The 25,890-nt window shown below is 44.7% G+C and overlaps 1 protein-coding gene across 4 annotated transcripts; it reads left to right on the top strand.

Moving 5' to 3' along the window:
• Window positions 1–403: 403 nt before the first annotated feature.
• Window positions 404–25,761, top strand: FANCI (FA complementation group I). 4 transcript variants are annotated; one of them, XM_026060612.1, is made up of 37 exons: window positions 404–511; window positions 688–760; window positions 1,347–1,477; window positions 1,885–2,041; window positions 2,123–2,180; window positions 2,751–2,792; window positions 3,666–3,789; window positions 4,703–4,788; window positions 4,956–5,088; window positions 5,348–5,440; window positions 5,958–6,094; window positions 6,946–7,126; window positions 7,691–7,778; window positions 8,333–8,463; window positions 9,104–9,174; window positions 10,106–10,220; window positions 10,606–10,728; window positions 11,819–11,887; window positions 13,141–13,242; window positions 14,089–14,274; window positions 14,369–14,490; window positions 14,900–15,064; window positions 15,696–15,875; window positions 17,107–17,270; window positions 17,678–17,754; window positions 18,263–18,379; window positions 19,171–19,222; window positions 19,917–20,044; window positions 20,199–20,267; window positions 20,407–20,494; window positions 20,788–20,972; window positions 21,877–21,933; window positions 22,014–22,073; window positions 22,844–22,930; window positions 24,049–24,144; window positions 24,676–24,801; window positions 25,675–25,761. In XM_026060612.1, the coding sequence occupies exons 1-37, from the start codon at window positions 428–430 to the stop codon at window positions 25,738–25,740; spliced, it is 4,023 nt and encodes a 1,340-aa protein (XP_025916397.1). In that variant the 5' UTR covers window positions 404–427; the 3' UTR covers window positions 25,741–25,761. The 4 variants fall into 4 exon arrangements, with proteins under 4 accessions (XP_025916397.1, XP_025916398.1, XP_025916399.1 ...); XM_026060613.1 differs by lacking the exon at window positions 25,675–25,761 and having other exon boundaries at window positions 24,049–24,253; window positions 24,676–24,722; XM_026060614.1 differs by lacking the exons at window positions 20,407–20,494; window positions 21,877–21,933; window positions 22,014–22,073; ... (2 more) ...; window positions 24,676–24,801; window positions 25,675–25,761 and having other exon boundaries at window positions 20,788–20,960.
• Window positions 25,762–25,890: the final 129 nt, after the last annotated feature.

The raw sequence follows: 25,890 nt of genomic DNA, 5'->3' as shown, positions 1-25,890 counted from the left end.
CTCGAGGCGGCCCGAAGGCGTTGCGGGGCGCAGGGCCTGCCTCCGCAGCCGGGCCGGCCGCAGGGTGCCCTGAACGCGGGTTAACCTCCCGCGAGCGACCCCAGCGTGCAGCCGGGGCAACCCGGGAGAGCCTGGCGTCGGGGGGAGCCGGAGCGGGATCGCGGGCCAAACCCCGCGCTGCTCCCGAGCGGGCCCTTCCCGCGGCACCCGCAGCGCGGCCGAGGCGCCCCGCGCGGGACGCGAACCTGTGGCCCGAGGGAAGGCGCGGGGGGTGCGGGGAGCACGGAAGTGAGCGCTGGGGGCGGGGCCTGTCGCCCGGGGGACGGGCGGGCACTTCCGGGCGGGAATTTCGGGGTGGCGGAGCCGAGGGCGGCGGCGGCGGCGGCGGCGGCGCTCACCGGGCTTTGCCCGGTCCCTTCGCGGCCCCATGGCCCAGCACATCCTGGCGCTGGCGGCCGAGGAGGCCCCCGAGCGGCTCCAGGCGGCTCTGCAGAGCCTGGGGGAGGGCGAGGTGCGGCCCCCCGGGCCGGGCCGTGCGTGTGGGGAGGGGTGTCCCGGGGCGGGCCGGGCCGGGCCGGGCCGGGCCCTGCCAGGCCTGGGTGGTTTTGCCCAGAGGCCGGGGGTGAAAGGCGGTGAGGGCCCTGCAGCTAGGCTGGGGGAGCTCACGGCGACCCCTTCTCTTTGCAGCTGGGCGACATGGTGACAAAGCAGGCTCTGAAGGGAAGGGAGACGGCGGCTTTGCTAAGGGGGATCTTCAAAGGTGGGTGATCGCTGAGCTGCGCTTTTGGGGGGGCTGTCACCGCAGCCGCGCTGCTGAGCCGGTTGCTTACAGGCCAGCAGGATGAGGCGAGCGGGCAGCAGTTCCTGCTGTGTGAGGAAGTGTCACTTCTGGTAAGAACCAGGCAGTCAGGTTTAACATAAACATGACATCAATAAATAGCTATGGGGGAATAGGAAATTGGACTAATACACTTCTAACTTGTTGTGAGTTTGCAAGTGGGCTTTACTTTTGGGAGCCCTGAGGGGTCTGTGAGCAGAACTGAGCTGACCAGCTGGAACTTAACTGCCAAGCTGGTTTCTTCCAAAATATTGACACTTCTTGATGGTGGACAGCAGATGGAGTGAAACGATGAGTATGATAATGGCAGAGAGTGTTTCAGCTGTTTTATCCCAGAGGTTATCATTTCCTGTGCTATTTTATCTGTTTTGTCAGATAGTTAAAACTAGGAGTTGAAGTTGGGTAGCAGATTTGTTCTTCTGCTAATTTTGTGCTGTTTAGTAAGATGTTGTTACTTACGTCATTTTTTCCCATTCTTTCTTTGTTGTCTTTRTTTTCTTATTATAAGGTTCCCCTTGTTCCCAGGAAAGTGGTGTTCTCAGAAGGCTTATGGTTTACAAGCATTGTGTCCCACTAGTGGAGTCAGGGGATCTGCATTTGGCCAAGGTGTCTGAAATCATAGGACTGCTGATGCTGGAGGTAGAAGCTCATTTGGGCTGGCTTTCTTGGGGTCTGCTGAATATCCTTTAATATGTAGATTGAGATGCTTCATTTGAACACTGAGGAAGATGAGTTATGTCCTATCCATGGATCTCCCCTGGACTAAGTTAGTTAATTTTGGAATTTGCTGTGTACATGTGATTATCAATGGATATTTGGACATAGACTCMAAACCTCAAACCTATAATTAAATTAACTTGACTTACTGCTCAGTTCTGTAAAGGACATCATAAAACAGAGGGCTTGGAGGTGAATTCCCATTTTATCTTATSAATGCTGCACTGTAAAATGTTGCCCGTTGCTGAGTTTTGGTGATCATTTGGACATACATGTGGAATTCTCTTGTGTGCTGCCTCAGGCTCTTGTATTATTGTATCTTCTACCAGGCTCGCCAGCTGCCAGGCCGTGCGTTGGCCGAACTTGCCACCTTCTTTGTTGATGTTATTAAAGGAGGCAGCCTATCTAATGGGAAATCCTTGGAGTTGTTTTCCACTGTTCTTACTGCACTGGCCAGTTCTAAGGAGTGCCTGGCTTATGGGAAAGGTATCTCTGATCTTCTTCTCCCTATTCTGTCCTCATTCCCTCTGGAATGTGCTCCTAAAAGATTTTTTTTTTTTTTTTCAGGTGAACTGAATGGGGAAGAATTTAAGAAACAGCTGATAAATACCCTCTGCTCCAGCAAGTATGTACATCTCTGCCAGCTCTTCCATACTTAGTTTGCTTAAAAAGCAGTCAGTGCCTAGTCCTATTTGTCTTTTTACAGAATTGCCCGTGGTATCATATGGGTTCTGTCAGAATTAGAAGCATTTGTAGCACCTTCATCCTCTTAGTTATATGGCAAAATGATGCGTTTCATTTTGTCCTTTGAAAAGTGGCCAGCCTGAACTGGACATCACCTGCTCTGTCCTGTCCTGTTCTGCTCTGTTTGAATCTGTCTCCTCCATGACAGTGTCTCCTCTGGCTGGGAGGGCAAGGGAACACCTTGTTCCCAGATCTTGTCATATTGCTGCATGAATTGATCTTGGGAAGTGCTTGATTTTTCTCCTTTCTAGATACTTTTTGAGGGGGCCAGAGCAGTTCAAAACTGCTCTAAGTCTGGGTGATTAACAGGTAGCAGTGGTGATTYCTGGTGGAAATTTCATTTCAGAAAGTAACGGGGAAATGGTGGAATTGAATAACTGTGTATGAGGAGGGCAGGGATCAATAATAATYCTGCTTGCTCCGGTGTTGTGAGGTATTTTTGTTTTACTAGGTGGGATCCTCGGAGTGTCATTCATCTTGCCAACATGTTCAGGTAAGTTTTTTTTCCTCCAGCACTGGCACTTTCTTGTGCCGCAGCCATCTCCATGTCCTGTTTCAAGTGCCGCTTGTGGAAAGTGTGAATAGTGAGTGGGTCTGTACCCTACCAGGTACAGGCCTGTGAATGGTTTCATTGATGAACATACAGATCATATCCATTTTGATACAAAATACAGCTGGGCAGGCATGCTCTGGAGACAGCTCTGAGGCTTAATGTTTTTCCCAACTTGTGAGAGCCACTTCTTTAGTGGCTGTTCTGCTGCTTAGGAGCAGACTTTTGCATACATTATTTTGTACGCTTATGTTTAAAAAACAAACAAAAAAAAACAAAAAGCCCAAAACAAAACYAGTCACTTCTGCCTTTGCATTAGTGCTTCCAAGGAAGACTATATTTTCTGGCTTTTAGTGTGAGCTTCACCTATTTATCTCCTTTCTTAATGACCTCTGTCACACCAAGTGAGGGCACTAAAATCCTTCTGAAATCCTTCACTTATTTCTCATAAGAGTGTTGCCGGTTGTTCTTGATTAGACCTGTGGAGCAACCAGTGTTCACATGGGTGCATGACTGTACTGGTTTTGCTCCTTGAGTATAGTTGACTTTGGAGTTGTGGCTTTTATTCCATGCCTTGATAAATTAGTAGTGCACTAATGGACAAGCATAATGTGAGGAAGATCCAAGCATGGAAGGTTGGAACAGGATCCTAGGACAGTGGCAGTGTACTGAGGGATCTATGGCAACTGCTTTTGATGAGGATCTTGGGGATCACTAGCTGCCTGGACCTTAAGGCTCTTTAGTTACAGTTAAATCTGCAATTCGGTTCTGGAGGAAATTAATGAAAATGATTAAGCTGCATCTTTGATTCTACAGGGATGTCCCACTAACAGCAGAGGAGCTGCAGTTTGTAGTGGAAAAGGTCCTGAGGATGTTCTCCAAATTAGACCTCCAGGAAATTCCTCCTTTGGTCTATCAGCTGCTGCTGCTCTCTGCAAAGGTAAAAGCTCACAGGAGATGGCCTTCCCTTAAGCATGCATCATAAGAAAGAATATACGCAGATTGAGCTACAGGCTGGATTTTGGGGAGGATTCTGATTGCTCCCAAATGGTGCTGTGGGAAGCAGGATAGAGCAAGACTTATTTGAGGTTTTTTCTTAACTTCTAGCCTGAGGAAGCTGACTGAGTGCTCTGAGGAAGATTCAGTCTTGTTCTTCCTAGCAGAGAACTGTGACAAGGAACCTTTAGGAATGAAGGGATGAACACAGACCCAGGAGATAGCAGAGAGGATTGTTTTCAATATTCTAAAGTATGGATTTGCTCACTTTTTGGGATCTACTCACTTCTGGTACAATAATAGTTCATGCAGTATAACACTTCTGGGTTGTATTCTGGCTTGTACTGGAATTGTCTCATTTTTGTGCTCTTTCTGCAAGCAGAGGCTGCCAATGATGTAATTGTCTTTCAACAGGGTGATGTGGCTCTTTTGCTTGCTTCATTTTGTGACTGAGCCAAAACAAAAGTGATCCAGGCAGAGACAAATGACGTGTGTTATAAGAGGTCATTTTGATCTACTGGCCAAAATATAATGGTTTAAGTTTCAGAGTTTGAAAGCCCTCTGAATTGATTATAACATAAAGGAACCTTTCTAATTAGTAATAATAACTTAAAAAAAAACCCTGAGAACTTCAAATCCAGCTTCTTCCAACTCTTTGGTAAGTGCAATCAAAAGAAATATGCAAACTAAACCAGAGTCACTTCATATGGAAATGAGCAGCCTMGGAGCCCCACTACAGCAATTTAAGAAAGGAAATAGAGGATACTATGACATTTGTAATTGATGTGGGAATAGAGCGTATTTCTCTGGCATACTGCAGAACGTGCCGTGGCTTAATGTAATGTCCTGCCTTGCAGGGCAGTAAGAAGGCTGTTTTAGAAGGAATCATCAGTTTTTTCAATCAGCTGGATAAGAGACAAAAGGAAGAACAGAGGGCTCCGCAGTAAGTTCTTTTCCTGTCATCCTACCTGCATATTTATAAATCACCCGTGTTCTGCCCAGTGCTCCTTGAATGTGAACTGTCAAACTTTGCACAAGTATGTCCTTCTTGATATTTAAGAAATGGTTTATGATGTTGAATGGCTCTGTTTTTTCTGATAAATCTTATAGATCAGTGGACCTTGAAGTAGCYACCATGCCCTTAGACCAGCTCCGCCATGTGGAAGGCACTGTTATTCTCCATATTGTTTCTGTTATCAACCTGGATCAGGACCTAGGCGAGGAACTAATCAGACATCTAAAGGTAGGACAAAGGTAGGGCAGGCACTGTACTTGAAGCAGAGCTTTTAAAATCAACTTAATTGGTTTTCTAGAGGAGGGATTTAATCATTTGTATGGTCACAGTCATATTAACCTTAGCAAGTGCTATGGTATGTTTGAAGAGACGCGTCCCTTTCTACTCCAAAAGAGCAGTGTGATATCAGCGTAGTGGCGTCCTTGAAGTTGCGGGATGTTGCAATTGCAGCTAACAAGCTTTTTGACTATTACTTGCTATTCTCTAGACTGAACAACAAAAGGATCCTTGTACAGCCCTGTGTCCCTTCAGTGTGGCTCTTTTGCTATCGGTGGCAGTAAAACACAGACTGCAAGAGCAGGTAGGTGTGTGATCAGAATGCAGAGAGCTTCCGTGTGGATGTACACAATCCTCCTTGTAGGGGAAAGGAAGAATGGTCAGGTGATAGTCCCATCAGAATCTGGGTGAAAAATGGCTTCAGGATGCTTGTGAAGAGGGACAAATTCAGTTAGATCATTGGTATGCTGTAGTTTACTGAATACTAAAAGAGACTCTGAAGCAATATTAGAGTTCTCCAGAGTCATGATTCTTGTGAGCTGGTGTAATAGGATAAAAAGAAAAGCAGTGTCTTCTTTTTTAATGTTTTTAGCTCTATGGTAGCCACAGTCCAAAACCACAGGGCATGTGGTAGCAAGTTACCTTCCTTGAGGAACTTAGTGAGGCTGGTGTAACAGTCCTGAGAAATAAGTGAGTTAAGATTTTTGGCAGCCTGTGCTGGGACTTGTGCTTTGTCTGATGCTCTTACTGGAGCTTACTCAAGACTATATAAATCCCATTTCAAAGATATCGTCCTCACTGTCACTGACTTTATATTCCAGATATTTGATTTCTTGAAAACATCAATCATGAGAAGCTGCAAGGACCTGCAGTTCCTTCAGGGCTCCAGGTTTCTGCAGGATTTGTTTCCTCAAAAGTATGATGTTACTGCTATAATTCTGGAAGTGGTAGAAAACAGGTGAGTTGCTGATATGTGCTGCAGCATGCTCAGTGGGCTTTGGGAGGGGGAGAGTTTCAGCCTTGCTAGAATGCTCTGGGATCCTAAATACTGCCCAAAAGGTGCTAGCACGGAACACTGTCAAAATCCAAAGCTTTTATCATAGTTTTATATTAGTGAATTAAAACAAAAAAAACAAAAAAAAAACTATAGGGATGTATCTGCCCTCCCCACCCCAGATCTCAGCATCTAGTGGTACAGGGGACTAAGTTGATCAGGAGCCGATCTGTTTCTTAATGGGACAGCAGCTGACAGGCTGGCAGTATGAGTCATGCTGCCCGCTGTAGTTCGTGTTCTGATCAAGGGATAAGCGATAGGTTCACTGTTTGTTTCCCCTGACATGGTTAGTCCTCTTAAACATCCAGGTGGACGGCTCTGAGATTTGTCATCAGTTGTCCTTTAGTTTGATGTAAGGATTTCTTCTCTCTTCCTTTCTGACTTGAAGACTCAGGATCTGTGCCTCAGATCGTTACGCCTGTGATTTATGCCTCCCAACTATATCTCGGTGTCATGTTCAGATGAGGCATGAGTGCACACTGTTCCCTGTAGGAAGGAAACCTTTGGAGTGTAAAGGAAGTCTGGTGGCTGGAAAACCAGTACTGCAAGATGTGTTGTGCCAAGCACCTGCCCCTCAGCTTAAACATAGGCACAGGGTTGTGAGGGATGTCATCTCACCGGGCCTGATCAAGCATCTCTTGCTGCTGCTTTGGACACTGGCATGACTACAGAAGATTTTACTATTGACTGCTCTGATCCAAACTTCTTTTGTGATTAAGTTGTTTATTTCCTGGTCTGTTTAATGTTCTCCTCAGTGCATTTGGCTGGGACCATGTTACTCAGGGGCTTGTGGATCTYGGCTTCAGCCTAATGGAATCGTATGAACCAAAAAAGCCATTTGGAGGAAAAGTTGCTGAGACCAGTTATGGCCTGTCAAAAACACCAGCCCAGCAGGCTTGTAGACTCGGAGCGAGTATCCTGCTGGAAACCTTTAAGGTAGAGTACAGTTTGGAGAGTTTTCTTTGGGGGAAACTCTGTTCTTACTATCTTTTGATAAATAGTGTCAAAATCTCGCCTGCCTGAGTGCTTTACAAATGATACTAGTTTTAATCTCCTGTTTTCTCCTATCCAGCTGGAAGAGGTCTTCTTTATAAAGACTTAGTGTTCCATCTAGCATGATATTTGGGTAATCCCTATTACAGAATCTGAGAAACTACAGAGAAGGTAGAGAAATTGAAAAGTACAAAGAAAATCTGATGGAGCTGGGAATAAAACCAACCTCTTTACTTAAGTGATAAATTTGCATCTCGCAGATGACTTGCCCCAGTATGTTCCTAGTGTATTGTGCATGCCTCACTTATGTGCTGGTTCTGACTGGACTAGGATGAAATCTGAATCAGTCCGTGTGAATATAGCTGAAGGGGGCTGCTGGCAACCAGTCCCAGTTTACCTTTTAGATGTAGATTTGCTTTGTACTAGACAGTGCCTGTGCTCTGACCAACAGGAGTATCTTAGATTTTTGTGGATTTTGAATTTATTTATTGTTCTTTCTCATTTCAGGTCCACGAGCCCATCAGAAGTGATATTCTTGAGCAGGTTCTGAACAGAGTCCTCACAAAAGCAGCTTCTCCTGTCAGCCACTTCATAGGTAACAGGAAAAAGAGAGAAGTGTGTCCTGTTCTGTGGGCACTCAGAACGTGGCTTCTCAGAACAAATTCCTGCTGAAGTGACCTGAAGCCAAGAAAATCAGTTGTTCCTTCCCCTCTCTTACCGAGCAGTCAGCTACCTCAGATCACCTTGCATTTATCGCAGGATGAAAGCGTGTGTGCAGGCAGTTGCCATGGAACAGCTGACGCACAGATATCCGTCAGTAATTTGCTACAGGTTCTTAGCCTTGTGATCCTCCTCACCCTTGGGAAGGTGCTTGGGAGTCCCTAGGGCTGCCAAGATGCCTGTGCTGCAGCCTTGTCTTATACCTCAGTGCCCTCTGGTGGGGTAGCAGGGTTGCGGGTATGTTGCACTTTGTGCTTGCAGAATTTCTCGGATTATCAATGCTCATCTCATCATGACCTCTTCATTTAATGGAAGGGTTTTGATTATTCTATAATTGTTATCCCTGCAAAAATCTCTTGCCCTATTCCTTAATGTAGACCTTTTTTTGCCCTTGGTAGCAGCTGCTCCTTTTGCCATTTTATTTTTCAGACTTGCTGTCCAATATTGTTGTGTCTGCTCCTCTTGTGCTTCAGAATTCATCCTCCAAAGTCACAGAGACCTTTGACAACTTGTCCTTTCTGCCCCTCGATACAGTGCAAGGGCTGCTCAGGGCAGTACAGGTAAAGCTCTGTGTTTCTCCATGAATGTCTTTGTTAGCTTAGTTCCAATGATAGCTCTAGGCCACAATTATATGCTTGGCCTGATAACTGTTCTTGCAAAATAAGCTGTGATGCTCTGCTGTAGGTTCTTCAGAGTAGCACGGAACTGCTCTTCAGGTATGGATTTGCATGTGCCCTCTAGCAAAAAGCATATCGTACAGGAGCTGCTCTGTGCTGACCTTTCATCTGGAAGATTCCCAGATGCTACTCAGTATAGAAATCTAGGTATACAGTGTGCAGCTGAACAGCTGTGGCTGCTGCTTTGATTTGTCTCCATCCAAGCTCCACGTCAGTATTTCTCTTTTCCTGKGCTGAAATATTGCCCTGGGGTTAAACTTCTACCTGCTTAGCCCAATTTGGGGACAACAGTTCTTTCCCAGACCCTTACATCATATTCTCGCTAACCTGCTAAGGTGTGTTGCTGTTATAGCTCTCTGGTTTTTATTTTATATGGTTTTAAAAATACTTTGTCTTTCCTACTATATTGATAACAGTGTTGGAAATGTAAGGCCAGATGGGCCTGGGGAAGATGAGCTCACCTGCACCCAGGGCTTGGCATGCCTTAATGCTTTTTTTCTCCAAAGTATCTGTTCCTTTCCAGCCCCTGCTTAAAGTCAGCATGTCAGTGAGGGAYGCCCTGATACTTGTTCTCCATAAAGCTGTCTTTTCCAGGTAAGCTGGAAAGGGAATTCTTTGAAAAGGTTTCTGCAACTTGTTTACATTTTTTGGAGCTGAAATAAATTTTGCTGTTTTGGATAATAGTCTTCTTGCTATGTTCTTCCTATAAGAAAGTGGTTACATTTCCTTCCCCATTAGCCTGGGACCGTAATGCAATCACAGATCTACCCAATGAGACAAAAATCCCAGCGCCTGGCTGGATGGGTCTTGGAAATTCAGAAAGCTATTGGGAAATTCAAATAAGATGACAAAATTAAAAACAGTTCCAGTATGTGTCTACACAGCTGAGTATGTCCAGATGCTAGGAAGAGTCCAGAAGGAACCACTGACTCAGAATGCTGAGCTGCCATCTTCCCTCTGATCCTTTACTAAGTGGTAGAAAAGTAGGCTTGTTGTCTTGGTAATGCTTTGAGCAGTACATCCTGCTGTCTTCATAATGCTGTGATCATAGACAGGATTTTGTTAAGCAGGGGCTGCCTGGTTATGAATACAGAATTCATAATTTATAATTATTTTTCAATGCAAAGGCCTTGGTCTTGGGGAAAGATCTGCAGTTTCAGGGAGCAAAGCAAAACACCAGTTTTTTGTTAAGAATTTTCCATTTCTGACAAGTACAAGAGTGCTGTGAGAAGCTCCTTTTCAAGTTTTCATGGGTCATTTAATGCTTGGGTCTCTGTCTGGGGTTCTGGCAAGGGCAGAAAGGAAATTGAATGTTGTGAGAGTGAAGAGCTAAGGAGTTCCCAGCAAACTGCTGAGCTCTTAACTGCCTGGAACTGTGTTGCTGTCCTGGGAAATGTGGTTCCATTTGGCCTGTTCRCTCCGTATTTGTGGACTCTTTATCATAATTGAGTTGGTGGTCTTTCTTCTTCTGAGCTTCTTGCTTCTGTTTTTCCTTAAGCTGCTCTTTTTTCTCCCTGACTGACAGGCAGCTTGATGCTCGTAAAGCTGCAGTTGCTGGCTTTTTACTTCTGCTGAGAAATTTCAAGGTTCTGGGCAGCCTGTCCTCTTCCCAGTGCAGCCAGGCCATTGGTGCCACTCAGGTGAGTGTTGTTCTGCAACCCCTGGTGCAGATGTGTGAGACAGTCTCACATATCATATGCACTGTTTGAAACATCTCAGTGCGGAGTGTTTCCCCCAAATCAAAATATAACTCCAGTAAGGGTTAGTGCTGGAGGGAAAGTTTTTGGAAATGCAGTGTCCAAAGGGAAGCTGGTCTAGGGATGTAGCCTCTCGGAGTCGTTATCTTTTACAGCGTCAGTATGCTGTGGAGCATTCACACTGCTCCATGATGATGGTGCAGAGCCTGACACCATGCTAAGGACTATCACAATGATTGTTTAGGGGTCAGGCCCCTAATCACCTTCCTTCTTTGTTGTGATATTTGAGAATTGTACCCAGTATAATGTGACTAATCTTCCCTCTCAGGTCCAGGCAGATGTTCATGCCTGCTATAATTCTGCAGCTAATGAGGCCTTCTGCCTTGAAATCCTGGGCAGCCTGAGGCGATGTTTGAGCCAGCAAGCAGATGTCCGACTCATGCTATATGAGGTAAACACAGATCCTTCAATCTCCTTTTAAATAACTACTAGCTTTTCTGTAGTCTGGTTCTGTTGTAGCTCCGGGTCAATAATGACCATGTTATTGTGGAAAAGGATCCCTCATCCCGTGTTCTTCATGGGACACGTGCATATCCCAGAGACTATATATTTTTTTCAGTTCTCCTGCTTCTCTTTATTTTGGACTATTCTAAGCCTGAAGGCATTCATGTATCTTCCTTATTTGATGCATTGCTTGATAGTTAAAATGTGTCAGTCTCTCCTCCTTTGGTGTGGCCCAGGAAATGGAAAGCATATTTGGTGCCCAGTGGGGAGTAATGTTATAACRGGCATTGGAATAAGAGTAGTGTTGCTGGGAGTTAATGATAGACTCCAAAGAGAGGGCCCTGGCAGGAAAGTATGGGGGAAATTCCTTAATGACTCCCTAAGGGATCTGCCTTCTCCCTTCCTTTTGCAACTTCTCTAATGTATATCTTGTGACAAAGGGCCTAATATAAAGAGCAATTTGCAGGTGCGTATCTTAGCTGCTGAGGTAACTAGGGGGTACCAGCTTTGAGGAAAGGAAAACTCTTTAGGTCAGAGAGATTTTGTGTTCTTCCTTGACTTTCTTGGACTGACTTTTGGTGAGCTGTGAGTTTTTGATATGTTTGTTGGTGTCGCTACAGGTCTTGCACTTGCTTTATCTGTCCGCTGAGATTTCTCTGGCTAAAGGATTTTTGCCTCCTCCAGTTTCCCCACTGGGTTGTTTTGCCTTTGAACCACGATTTCACAGTTTGAAGTTGGATCTAGTGCTAGTGTTAAATAGCATGGAAAGTCACTCTGGGCTTGATGCCACCACTGCTAGGGAGATGCAGCTTGTGAGAGGGCACCGTGAGGAAATTCGTACTCTTTGCGATTCATACCATCTTTCTGTTGTGCCGTTGCTTCCCCAGGTATGGGGCTTTACACTGAGCACACTTTTACTTGCTTATCATTACTTGCAGTGCCAAAGGGTTGTTGCCATCTTGTGACGCCAACCTGTTATGCATATGGTCATTTTTCTTTGTCGTGTAAGCCAACCTGTCCTTTCTTCCCGTCTTCAGGGCTTTTATGATGTCCTTCGTAGGAACTCCCAGCTTGCCAGCTCCATAATGCAAACACTCTTGTCCCAGGTAAAGTACCACTCTGTGACATGCCTGCAGAGGGCTCTAAGAATTCTGGACTGCAACCAGTATAACAAGCAATTCAGGTTAAATATCAGGAAAATAGTTCTCTCCCTTTCACTCCAAGGATGCTTAAGTGCTGCGGCAATCCTATAGGGAGGTGTTAGAATCCCTGCCATACTCGGAGAGTAGGCTAGGTAAACATCTGTGGCAAGCAGTTCACATCCTGTTTCAGATGGAAGAGCAAGGATCTCTTGGAGCCCCTTCCAATCCTTCAGTTCTGTGATTCTGAGGAGCCTGCGGCCCAGCAAAGTGCTTTGTGTGTTCCATCTTTCTTAGCTGTGCACAGCAGTTACCCTCCCCTACTTTCCCAAGGATGTGTGCTTACATAGTAATTATCATTGCTGTCCGCCCATAGGGAAGGTATCCAAGTCCRTGTAGGATCTAGGAGGATTAACTCATCCCCCAACAGCGTTGCTCATGGCAACAAGACAATCACATTTCCTCAATCCATTGGACAGATTGTGCTTTCTTTGAGACAAGTAATTTTCTTCCCTTTAATCATCTGTAGAGTTCACGCTGACTAATTCCAGCTTTCCCAGCCATGCCAGTATAGGGTCTGAGAAGGGAACAAGAACAGAGCCAAGGCAGCTTCTAGGTATTAGAGGGCACTTGATGGGAACTTGATGTAAATGTATAAAATTTTATAGCATCATTATATATAACTTCCCCTATTCAATTCTGATCCTGTATCAGTACTTGGAGCATATCTCCTTCCTGTGGGGTGCCAAACAGCCAGGAATTTTTGCAAGCATGGTCTCAAATGGATTTGTTACAGTGCTAAGTGTCACCTCCATAACTGGCTGCATCCCCAAGCTAAGAAGCTGGATGTCATAACAGGGCCAAGCATTCAGCATGTGTGCAGGGGAACAGAAGTGGTTACTGATCCTTGCTGATTAAAGGACAGATGACACTGCAGGTGAAATGCAAGCGATGTTGCATGTTGAAGCAACACAAGAGCAAGTGGTTAGATTGACCTATCATGCTAAGAGGCCAAGAGGCACGTGAGCAACTAAACAGGGGATTTTAGTTACTAATACAGCAGATGCCCTGGCTCAGGTACATGTATGGTCCCATTATCATAGTGCCAGTTTTCCCTCTGTGGAATGGAATACAAAGTTCTTTCATGTTCTGTATTGAAACAACCAAAGAAGTTCAGTTACTAAGTAACTGGTTATTTTTATTTCTTGTTTATGTGACAGATAAAGCAATATTACTTGCCCCAACCAGACCTACTGCCCCCACTGAAACTTGAGGGATGTATTATGGCTCAAGGAGATCAAGTCTTTCTGCAAGAACCACTGGTAAGAGCTATACAGGCTGGCCACAACTGCAAGCTCCTCTGTTTCATAGGTTTTCAGTTGTGCTCCTACATGAGTTGAGTATCTTGTGTTTCTTTACTCCCTCCTAGCTTGGAGCAATTGTTTTAATGATAACAGAGCTGAGCATCTCATCCCTGTCTCAGGTTATCTACTAGAATTCTGTTTGTTAAGTGATTTGGGGGACCAGTGTGAAAATTGCTCTAGGAATAGTGTAGTTCTGTTATCCTCTGTTGAGCTAACCCTATTTTTTTTCTTCCATCAACTTAATTCTAAGCAGAATAATAGGACAGTGTGTGTGTGTCTGGGGGAAAAGGAATCTGCCCTTTGATCTTGCTCCTTTGATATTGCTGAAGATGAGATCTCGATGATTCCTAGGATTTTCAAGGGAACAAATTCAAATTCATAACTTTGTTCTTCCCTAAGGAAGCTTCCATGCTGTGCTGCAATAGCACGCCCAGGAAGGGAGCAGACATGTCAGCTAGAGTGAGGGCTCTTTTGGAAATTCCCTCTCCATCTCCTCCAGCAGTTGAGGTAGCTGGGTTGCAGGAGCAGTGAGAGCTAAGCCTGTACATCCTGTATAGGCAAGTTCATGCATGTAACATTGTCTGAAAACCTTTATTAAAACTGGGTAACTGTGTGTAGGATTACAGAAAGTCTCTTCTGGGAATGAGACATGCTCTTGAGACCCATATAAACTTGTGAAGAGAGCTATGGCCCTTTGCATCAAACTATAATAGTCTAGCTGTGGTGTGGGACAGTCTGTTCCACTTCTGCCAGTGACCTCCAGCTAGAAGGCTGAATGTGTGACTGTGTGGCTGCTTCCTTCAGGCTCATCTGCTCAGCTGTATCCAACACTGTCTAGCCTGGTATAAGAACACTGTGCATCTACACCAAGGAGTGGAAGATGAKGAKGAGGAGGAGGAGGAGGATGTGGGATTTCAGCAAAACTTTGAAGAGATGCTAGATTCTGTCACACGACGAATGATCAAGAGTGAGCTGGAAGACTTCGAACTGGTAAATCAGATTTTCAGTTTGACTTGATGGAAGAAGACACTGAGTTCTTGTCAGGTTTTGAAAAGGTTTTCACTTTTTTCGCTTGTCATCTTAGGATAAATCAGCAGATTTTTCTCTGTCTTCTGGTGTTGGTGTGAAGAATAATATCTATGCCATCTTGGTGATGGGAATCTGTGAGGTCCTGATTGAGTACAATTTCAACATAGGGAATTTCAGGTAAAACATCAAATCTTGCCCTTCAGCACTAGCTGTGCTATGCTGTGCCTAGCTCTTCAGAGCACAGGGGAGACACTCTTTGCAAATACAGGAAAATATTGCCAACATGGAAACAGAATGTTGCTTTCCTTGTTTGTGTGCCTTGTGGCACAGACTTTCACAGAACCTTGGGGAATGTCTTTCTTTTGAATGTCATTGTGCATTGCGGGAGATGTGATGTGACATTTTGTAGAAGGGCAGATCAAGAAGGAATGGATAGGATACACCCTGTTTGGAAGGCAGGGAGATGTAATATGTCATGGTTATATCATCTRGAAAGTGTCTTTATGTAATTTGCAACTAAAGGTTCAAATGGGGAACCAGTAAGACTGGATTTCCTCCATTAATGCTTTCTATTGTTTTGTTGCAGTAAGAACAAATTTGASGATGTCCTAGGTCTGTTTACATGTTACAACAAACTGTCTGAAATCTTGAAGGAGAAAGCTGGAAAGAACAAATCCATCTTAGGCAACAAAACTGCTCGGAGCTTCCTGTCCATGGGTTTTGTATCTACTCTGCTTACAGCTCTGTTCAGGTGAGAAGCTGTCACAGCTGGAGTAGCTTGAAGGCCTACCCACAAGCCATTTTCATGGTGTCTGCATGCTGGCTCTCTTGTGCTCCATATGCRCAGCACAGCCGTTTTATTTCTGTACAAAGCATGATGAGTAACAGCACTCATTGTCTGGAGAGCATCATAGCCCAGGCAGAAATTGTAGCCATGCAAGCAGTGACACACCAGCTTCCCTGCTCATGACTTGTAAGACATTGGAGAGTTTCTGCTCTTTCAATCCTTGCCCATTCCCAGGCATCAAACTCAGGGTTGAGCTCGAGTCCTTTACAGAACAGAGGTAGACATCAGTTCCAGCCATGTCTGTTAGTATGTTTGGGCAGGCTGGTGGAACTCTGTCCTCTGAGTGTTTACTACAAGCTACCAAAACAAATAGTCTTTTCCGCTGAATAGAGCTAGCAATTTTATTTGTGGATCAATACAATTTTTAATCTTGTGTGGCAAACTGAAAACAGGCAGTGKGTATAGAGATGGTTATGTTCTGTGTAGTATATTGCTTGTGACTTGAGCTCTGGTGTGCAGAGATGAAGTGATGATAGGCCATCCCTAAGCTTTTTCAGTGCATTCTCAATTCCATGATTGTGCTTTGATTCTTCAGGGACAATGCGCAAAGCCATGAGGAAAGCCTGGCRGTTCTGCGCTCCAGCACCGAGTTTTTGCGCTATGCTGTCAGTGTAGCTCTGCAGAAGGTGCAGCAACTGGAGGAGACAGGACAAACTGATGGACCAGATGGACAAAACCCTGAGAAGATGTTTCAGAACCTCTGCAGAATCACACGGTGAGTCACTGTGGAACATGAAGACATCAACCCTAAAAAGCAGTAAGGCATTTGGGGGATTTTTGATTCTCAGATGAAGCTTTGAAGRAAGAATGCAGTCCATAACTGTTGTTTGGAATGGTAATTATCTCCGGGTTGAGATTGTTGCCTTTCTTTGCTCCTGAGAAATCAAGTGTAGGCACTACGTTTTTTGTGCCAGAGTGAGTGATACAGCTCTGGTAATGATACTTGGCCTGGAAGAACCAAACCCTATCAAACTCTCATTTTTAGCCCCTTTCAGACTTTTGGCTCATCACTYATAGTCAAAGAGAAAGTAGGATGGTTACAGGCTAGATTCTTGAGACCTCTGGGATGCAATGAAGTTAAAATTCACTTCTAGCTACAGTGTAAAATAGATGTAAGAGGGACACGTGCTTTAGCAAAGCATTTGTTAGAAGTTTTGCAAGATACTCCAAGATGTTCAGGCATATAATCCTTTGGAAATCAAAGAATGTTAGGCATCGAAATGTTTTCTGGGATCTGGGTCATATTTTCATAAAGTCTCTTCAGATTTCTGACAGCAGAGAACACAAAATACAAATTGCATCTGCCCCGAAAAAGTCCAGTTTGTGTTTGGWCCCCAGTAACAGAGGCTAGTTTTGCTGCAGTCATTAGGACAGTATTTGAGCTGTGTGTTTGCATGACTGGGCACTGAAATAGAATAGGATCATCCCTGCAGGAGAGAAAACTAACAAGAAGAAAAGAGGGGAAACAGCAAGGGGAAGAAGTGGCCTTAAAGGGGCAGGAAAAAAATGTTTGGCCGTAAATAGAGGCATCTCCTTTGGGCCAAACAATTCTGATTTCTTCAAAGCTTTAACTTTGTTTTGCCTGCCTTTACCTTTCCAGTTTTATTTATGTAGAGCCCCATAGAGATACCTGACATTTCACAAATTCAAAGTGTCAAGAGAGAACAAGCTCCTTTTGTCAATGACAGATTTGACACCAGTGGTCAGTGTTAAATTATTTAGTTGTAAAACAGAAAGCAGTGTCTGTTTTGATGATATCCAAACAAAATCTGTCTTTAAAATGGATCTCTTCTCCATTGCCTTTCCTACAGGGAAAAGACCTTCAAATTCAATTATATTAAGAATATGGTCCTAAGTAGGGTCTGTGACTAGCCCTATTCTAGTTCTTGTGCTGTGCAGCCAGCTTTACTGGAGCATGTGATGTTAACTCCTCTCCCATCCCCTAGAGTTCTGCTGTGGAGATACACTTCAATTCCCGCTGTTGTTGAAGAGTCAGGGAAGAAGAAGGGCAAAAGCATCTCACTTCTGTGCTTGGAAGGTCTGCTGCGGATCTTCAACACAATGCAGCAACTGTATGCTGCCAGGATCCCCCAGTTTCTGCAAGCCCTGGGTAGGCACATGGTACCGTTCTGCTCTAGTTTCCAGCCTTTGCGTTCCAGGCCACCAATGCCCTTTATCCATAAGTAGGGAGAGGGGTTCGCTCCTTGTCCCTCGGCGGCAACGTGGGCTTAGTAGCTGTGGAGGTTTACTCTAATTCTCATTCCAGAGGCTAGTTCCAGAGTTATGTTTACCTGCTTTTATAGAACCCTCAGTCTGTCAGCAGAGGACAGTTGGTGTCTCACAGAGCATTCATCTATCTAAAGTTTGCCTTTAACACTCTTTGGTACTTGCCGCAATTTTGCAGTCTRTATTCCTTCCCTAGCTGTGAGCAGTTGCAGTCTTTCCCGCTTTTGGAAATAAACCCTGTATTCTGCTCTTGGCATTTAGCTTTTTTCTCCACCCCTCTGTCTCTGCCAGATATTACTGATGGTGATGCAGAAGAAGCAGATATTAATGTCACAGAGAAAGCTGCCTTCCAGATCCGACAGTTTCAGGTAAGTACCATTGTGTGCTGCAAGTGTTCCAAAAGCACTGTTAATTCTGGCAGAAAATACTGTTAGCTCTCTCTTGCTTGACCGCTGAAATGAGTGTGTGATAGCARCTGTGATGCTCGGTGATTCACTGGCCATTCAGAAGAGTTTCTGATCCATAAGGAAAGCTTCTGCAGGGGCTCTGTGCAGWGTGGGATTGAACTGGGCATGTATTTAGGGAGCTGCATTCCTCCTAAAATGCTAGCTGTAGGGTCCTGTAGTGCAGCATACACTTACCTGAGTATTGCAAAAGTCTTACTGAATCAAACACTGGCTTTTATATAAGCACTCGTAACAAAACCCAGCACTCGCAAATGGCACTTTAGAAGAGTCCTTGTTTTATGTTCTTTGTTGTTATTCTTGAACATTGCCGATTCCTTTACCTGTTGCAGCCTCTGATTATTTGCTTCTTAAAATCRCTCTGCCACAAGCACGTACACTCAGGGTCTCTGTCCTTCCTTCCCATGATCAGAGGTCTCTGGTGAATCAGTTCAGCAGTGCTGAAGATGACTTCAACTCCAAGGAAACCCAGTTGCTCATCACAGTTCTCTCCACTTTGTCCAAACTCCTCGAGCCAGCCTCTCAGCAGGTACTTCACAGCCTTTTGGGGTGGGGAAAGATGTGTGTAGTAGCCCATAGGTGTGCGAAGATTGTCAGCTTGGGTGGACGTCCGAGAGCTTTGGCATGTTTGTGCATTCTGCCTTGCCCCCAGACCAGACCCTGTCAAAGTGACAGTATTGTTACAATGTCAAGTGTTGCTCTGCCAGGTCAAATGTCTGCAAGGACAGTTAAGCACAGAAGCTGTCTTCCCACCTCCCTCCTGCATGTCCTGATCCTGCCTTTGGGCACCTTGTGTCTGAACCACTTGTTCTTCTGAGCAGAGACTCCTAATAGAGCCTAGATATGGTATGGCTTCCACATGGGAATAAATCCAAACAAAGCCTGCAGACCTGTGACCAGTCCAAATGCAGCTCTTCAGAAAGGACTGGCTGAGWGCCTAATCCATTCCATGCATGGAGACCTTTTCTGAAGTTTAGAGGTGCCCCAATTTTGCAAGCTAGAGACTGCACTAAAAGTGTGCCAGAAGTCTGGAGTCATCATTTAMTTTAAATTAAATGGAGCTTTTATTCTGTCCAAGGGAATGTATAGCCATTCATATGTCCTGGATCTCAGCTTGTTGGAAGGTGAAGTGTGCCTTGTGGAACTTCACAGAGCATGGCTGAGTGCCCTTCTGCCAGAAGGGGACTCTGCTGGTTTTCCTTTGCTGTGATTCATTGTTTTGTTTTTTGTTGGTGGTGGGTTTTTTTTTTTGGGGGGGGGGAATAATTTTATACTTTGAATTGTTTCAAAGATATAAGTATATTTTCTCCCCTCATATAGTTCCTTCAGTTCCTGACTTGGACAGTCAAAATTTGCAAAGAAAATTCTCTAGGTAAGTAAGACGTTGGAGCACATTTAGATTTGATGCCTCAGTTCTGAGGTTAGGCTCTTAGAAGGTCTGCTGTTGTCTGTCTTGTTTTCACCTCTGTGTTACAGATATGTTCAGGTTCCATTCTATGGCAAACTGCTGTGACTTCTGGTTGTTAGCCCTGAGGATCGGGGAGAGGTTCTGCCTTTGTAAATATTAGCATTGGTGAAGGAAGAGAAGTCACTTGACTTCTCCCTCCTTATCTAGCACGTCTGTTGTTCAAATCTGGATGTATACCTTGGAAAAGCATTACTCTCCCCAGAGTTTGTATTGCAGTTCCTCAGTGCTTCTGGTCATCATTTTTCTGTGAACTGAGRGCTCCGGTGTGCCACATTCTCCCTTGCAGTATTACATGGGATGTCCATGCATGTAGCATCTGGATCTTACTTGCTCTAAGATCAGAGATCGGTGAGCAAGGATGTGGGCAAGAACTAATACCTTTTGTAGAGCCCTGTGGGGGTGTTGTTGCAAACTCTGCTTTCAGTATCTACAGTATTTTGATACATTTTTCATCTATTGTATCTCTTTTCTGGGAATGTAGACTCTGTTGAAACATACCGGATCGGAGCCTTTTTCTCACTGGATGTCTGACGTTCCTGAATAGCTAGCGGAGTTCTGCTTCTGGTGAYGTGTTTGTTCTCTTTTCCCTTCCCCACAGAGGATATCCCTTGCTGTAAGGGTTTGCTGACTCTGCTCTTCAATCTTCATGCTCTGTACAAGAGCCCTGTCAGTCTGCTGCGTGAACTTGCTCAAGATATCCATGCTTGCCTGGGAGACATAGATCAGGTATGATGCAGAGTCCACGAGAGCCTAACTCTTCATCATTTAGTGCTGTCAGGGCAGAATTGAGTGCATCTCTCTACAGTAACTCTGGAGCAAACCATGTGAGAGCAGCTAAAGTTTTGCTCACCAGAGTTTCTGTCTTCCCTCCTCCTACCAGGACATAGAAGTGGAGAGTCGGTCACATTTTGCCATAGTGAATGCCAAGACTGCAGCTCCTACTATCTGTGTGAGTCAAAACAGTGTGTATGAAACAGCCTTTTACTGCCCAGCTAGTGTCCAGAGCTGCTGTGGTACAAGTGTCTTGTAGATTCCYGATGTGCCAAACTCTTCCAAGAACCTGTTTTATTATTGTGTCTCTGTCTTAGCTGCTGGTTCTAGGTCAGGCAGAGAAGGTCCTTGAAGAGGTGGATTGGCTTATCAAGAAACTTAACAGTTTGGGATCAGACACATCAGGTAATAATAGTGGCCCACTGCTTTCTGTTATACCTTTGTAAAAGACAGATGAGGCTAGAGAGCAAGAAGATATTTCAGGATTTTGAAATAACATCATCTCAGAGCAGCTTAAACTCTCCTTTGAGCTGCTTCTACATGAACAGTTTCTTGTCACAAAAACCCTCCAATGTTTCATTTTCCCTGTGCCACACTGGTGCTCTGTGCATCTGACACAAAGGTGGTCTTCTGCATCTCCTACCTGTATAATTGGGATTGTTATGCATACCTGGTATACGTATGTCTCTCTCTTCTAGAAGACTCTTCTCAGATATCAAACCAAACCCAGGCTCTGGAAAAGGGTGTCATTCTGCAGCTGGGAACTCTGCTGACAGCTTATCATGAGCTGGTACAGACAGCACTCCCTGCAGGGAGCTGTGTGGACATGCTGCTGAGAAGCCTCAGCAAGACATATGCCATTCTCACCTCCCTCATCAAACATGTGAGTGTTGCTCTGCTGACAGTGGACTGGCTGGGATCTGAAAGCCTTTTCCCCCATCTGTTACAGCAAGCTCACAGTGACCCCTGGCAGCAGCTACTGTCAGGATTGGGCTGTTGATCTCTTGCATGAACTGAGTCCTTACCCTGCTGGCTTTCATGCACTTAATTTCATGACCTTTCTGCAGTAGTGATAGCTGTGCCAGTGGAGATAAAGTAAAGCTTCTCTCCAGCTGACTTTGGCTGCGCTGGGTTTGGAGCAGCTCCTTCTGACTGCGCTATCTTGCAGGTTCCTCAGTACACAGCCATGTGCCACAGTGAGCTGCACTAGCAGTGTTCACACAGTGCTCAGCAGTCCTGCCTCTGCCAGTCATTGCCATCTAAAGCCTGAAGCACAGGACTAGGGGAACTGGACCGTGAAAACAGAGCAGTGGAGCTAGTTTGAGACAAGGTGGTGAATTGCCCAGGTCTCTTTCACAGCTCTGCGATGCAGGCATGTTGTTTAGGACATAGCAAGTCACCAGGGAGGATACCTCTTGCAACTCCTGCCCTCCATACTGTCACAGCACAGTGCTGTTAGTCCTGTAAACTCTACAATACTGTATGAGCTCAGTAAATTGCCTGTAGTTCCTTCCTTTCCTTCCTAGCATTTACATAGGAAGGAGTTTTACTTTAATCAGAAGCAAGGCTTCCATGCTCTGGAAATGGTAACTCTTGCCTTTGGATTTGGGGACGCAGTCAACCATCTGAAAACAGGGAGCTCTTCATCTTCTTGTCAGAACTTCCTTTCTTAGTTGCTCAGCAGCCAGAAGATGCCATTAGTTGAGCTGCCTTGAGCCCTTGTCAAGGACAGGTTGCAATACGAGAACAGAGTTTGCAGAAGAGACTCACTCATGCTTTTCCTGCAGTATATCCAAGTTTGCCGCAGCACCTCAAATGCGATTCCAGGGAGGCTAGAAAAGCTGGTGAGTACAAGCAAATTGTTGGGGGAAGAGGCTCATTGCCATGTGTTGGGAGTAACACCAGCCTTTCTGCTTCTTTGCAGGTGAAGCTCTCGGGTTCCCATTTGACCCCACAATGTTACTCCTTCATTACTTATGTACAGGTAAGGCCTAAATTAACTGTGACAAAAATCATACTTTGTCTGTCTGATGCTCAGTTGTGTATGACTTGCAGGATGTGGGCACCTTCTGGGGTTATGAGCCTTACTGACATGAGCTGAGTTTATTGTATTTCAAGTTTTACTATGTCAAATCATAGTATAAGACATCTCTTTTCAGTAGCACTGGGACCAGCCATGTTGGCTTCTGCTTGAGCAGGGAACAAAGTGTTTAGGGTGCTGGTTTTCAGCTGTTGTTTTCTGTTCATGTGGATTTTTTGAAAAATTTCAATACTGCTTTTAACCAAAATGGCAAATAAAGGTCAACGAAACCACTGTCATCACAATTTAAAGTAACATGCATGACTAAGACAACAGCCTGAAATGGGATTTATCTGTTTGGACAGGAATTGGGTGCTTGGGTGAGGACCAAAGGAATAGTAGACCAGACAYATGGCATATTAGGGAAGATATAGTAGTGTGCCTGGAAGAGAGAAGGAGAGCCAGCTCACACATGTATTTCTGAATGCATAAATCATGAAGTCGGGGGTTTTTGTTTGTGTGGAGTGTTTTTTAGAGGTTTTGAGGTGGTTTTGGGTTTTTTTTTGTTTTAAGACTACTCCCACTCCCATTGTCCTTGTATCACAACCTTTCTGTCACTGAGCTGGTAATGCTGCGAATTAGCTGGCCAGAGCAAAGATTTTTATAGCCTTACTTAGCTGGCCTTTTTTCCCAGCTTACCTTCTAATACCACATCTTTTGGCTTCCTTCTTCAGAACATTCACAGTGAGAGCTTAAGCTTTGCAGAAGAGAAGAAAAAGAAGAAGAAAGAAGATGAAGCTGCTGCGATCTCCACAGTCATGGTGAGATTGACTAGCTGCCCATTAGAACATAGGCTGTATTTGAGCTTGGGATCATACCACAAGGCTTGTGTTACCCAGTGGCTTGTTATAGATTACCAATGACATAGTCACTTGGGCCTTTAAGTGAAAATCAATTTCTTCTACCTGTATTTTAGAGAAAACTTTAAAAACAAACAAACAAAAAAAACCCTTTCACTAGATGCAACCCTAAAGCTCACAGGGATGAAACAAACAAAGTCTGGATCATTTATCTTGTCTGATATTTTATCATTTAGGGTAAGCTACAAAATTACAGAAATAGGCTAATTTATTGGAAACAATATTGCACGCTGTTTAAGCATTTCTTAATTTGTATCAGTACATTTAAAGGTAAAATACTGTATTCCACTAAAATAAGGCAGTTGTGGCAGTTGAGACTGACTGGGTGAGTCAGTCGGGAGCAAGTGAGTGGGTTGGCAAGTTCCTGGCCCTTTGCATCCTTCAGAAGTTTGTGCTCCCAGGTGGCATTTCCTGTGTCTCATCAGTTGGCTCAGACATTCTTGTGATGTTAGAGTTTAAAATCCACAAGCATGATCTTTCTAGCTGTCCCCCAAATGGAAATGTTATGAAATGCTACACATCCTTTCACCGCTCCCTTATCAGCATGGAGAATGAACATCGATGGTGTTAAATAGACTGGACAGAAATATGGTGAAACATAGCTGTGTGCTCACTGCCAGGAAAGGATGTGCTTGTGAGGCCTTGGCAGAGCCAGAGCAGAGGAAGTTTGCTCTGATTGCTCTCAGGCACATCAGGGCTGTGGACTGAAGGAAGAGTACARAAGAACGCATGGGAGATCCTCACCGCAGAAGCGTTTTGGGAATTAGTCAAACACAGTAACAAACTAAAGCTGGCATGGTTTGGTGGGGCAGGACTGGTGTGGAGTAGGGCTACTGAAGACACTTTTCTAAACTGGAGTAGGTGTGGAATTCATTTTCTTTTGGCAAATCTAAGCTGCTAGTATAAATACGGATGCTATGTTAGCACCATAGCTGGGATGCTTGTTAATGACAGTAAAAGGAAAGTTTCAGGATGTTCATTTCCAAATCTCACCTTTCCCCATCCTTTCTGCATTTCAGGCTAAGGTGCTTCGGGAGACCAAGCCAATCCCAAACCTGATTTTTGCAATAGAACAATATGAGAAATTCCTTATTCATCTCTCCAAGAAATCAAAGGTAACATCATCTGAACTCAGCAGAACAGTGATATTGGGGCATGGTGGAAGGCTATTACATTTCCACCTTCCTAAAATGTGCATCGCTGCTCAGATGAGGAAAGTGTAAGGTACTTACCACTCTTTCAACTTTTGCCCCAGCTCTTGGCCCAACACTGCTGAGCTGCTCTTACAGTGGTATCAGCAGGTGTAAATGGGAGTACTCTGCCTGTAACCTAACACGTTGTGGTTTCTGGTTGAGCAGAAGCTAAAACTGCTAATGACAACTTTCCTTACCCTCCAGTTTGTTTCAAGAGCAGGSGAGAAATGTACCACAATGAAGTGCTCTCACGTGAGAGTAACTGGTGATCACTTTGCTCTTCTGAAAACAGAAATGGGCCACTGGCTTGCATGGGGGCAGGTGCTTTTTCATCTACCTTTTGCTGCAATCCTGCATCATTACTGTGAGGAACTTTGTCCTAGTGCTGTTCAGAGGACTACACTAAGATGTTAATGCTGTACTATTCTATCCCTCCTGCCTTGATTGCTACAGGTGAACTTGATGCAATACATGAAGCTAAGCACTTCCCGGGATTTCCGCATCAATGCATCCATGCTGGAGAGTGTACTGCAGGAGCACAACACAGAGGACGCTGAGAATGAGCCAGACAATGACCAGGTTGGAACTCATTTGGTTGCTCTTGCTGCTGGGTTCCTCCTCTCTAGGGGCCAGCTGTACTTAAATGTCCTTTAGGTATAGGTAAAATTAGGATAGTTCAGTCTTTCCTGGATTAGTCCTCACTTTAACACTCAGACCATATGAACAAATGAACAGGTAGCCTGGCTAAGGTCCCCTACCGTCTAGCCCTCTGGCTTGAGTGAGTTTTAAGTTTGCGTGTCAGTCTTCTGTATCTCTTGCCTTAGGAAGAGACTGCTTTTAAGCCCCTATTGCTGTTTGCCTCAGACTGTTGCATCCTAAGCGAGCAGAGCGATCTGTCACCGTTCCCTTTGAGGACTTACTGGCTGGCATCAGAACTTTGCAGCATGATGGCATAACAGGCCTATACAAATTCAAGTGGTTCTGCATCTGAGTTAAATTTTGTAGAGAAACAGCTGACAGGGCAATCTCTGCAAGGCATCATTTTCCTTTAGTAGTTAGTTTTGGTGAAGGTAGAACAGCCTGTTCTGGATAAGAAGTAAACCATTTTCCTTTACTGATTGTCCAGAATTTTATTGGTGCTTCTATCCATACTTCCCTCAATATTTCAACAAGCCAAAGTCCCGCACTGTAAAAAAAAAAACAAAAACAAAAAACCCCACCAAAACGGTCCCTCTCTTGTACCATTCATAACCTGGGCTTTGAGTTCCAGCATGAAGGGGTCTCTTAGGGAAAGTTTCAAGGGGGGGAGGAGAGTCCCATACTTCAGGCCACTTGTTAGGGAGGAAAAAGAGCTAAATTCTGTTCTGCAAATCAGGTTCCTTGTCTTAGGTAAGCTCTCAGTGTAGTCACACAAAGACATTCACTCCCTGTACTGGTACTCTCTCTCCTCAGAGCAGCACAGCAGAGCAACCAGATGAGAACCAGGAACCCAAAAAGAAGAGACAACGAAAAAAATAAAGCTGTGGTTGCAGCCTCCTCCTCCCACAGTGCCTATTCTGTGGCAGACTCACCTCGGTCTTGGAGAACTGTGTATATGAAGATGATGGTTTGTTGTTTCCATTGACAAATATTTGTGACTTCTTCCTTCATGCCCATGGGCATACAAGC

Source organism: Apteryx rowi, unplaced genomic scaffold (assembly GCF_003343035.1).
Source record: "Apteryx rowi isolate R43461 unplaced genomic scaffold, aptRow1 scaffold_17, whole genome shotgun sequence".
NCBI classification, from domain to species: domain Eukaryota; kingdom Metazoa; phylum Chordata; class Aves; order Apterygiformes; family Apterygidae; genus Apteryx; species Apteryx rowi.
Note: the sequence above shows the minus strand (reverse complement) of the source record. Positions and strands in the feature narration are given on the sequence as shown.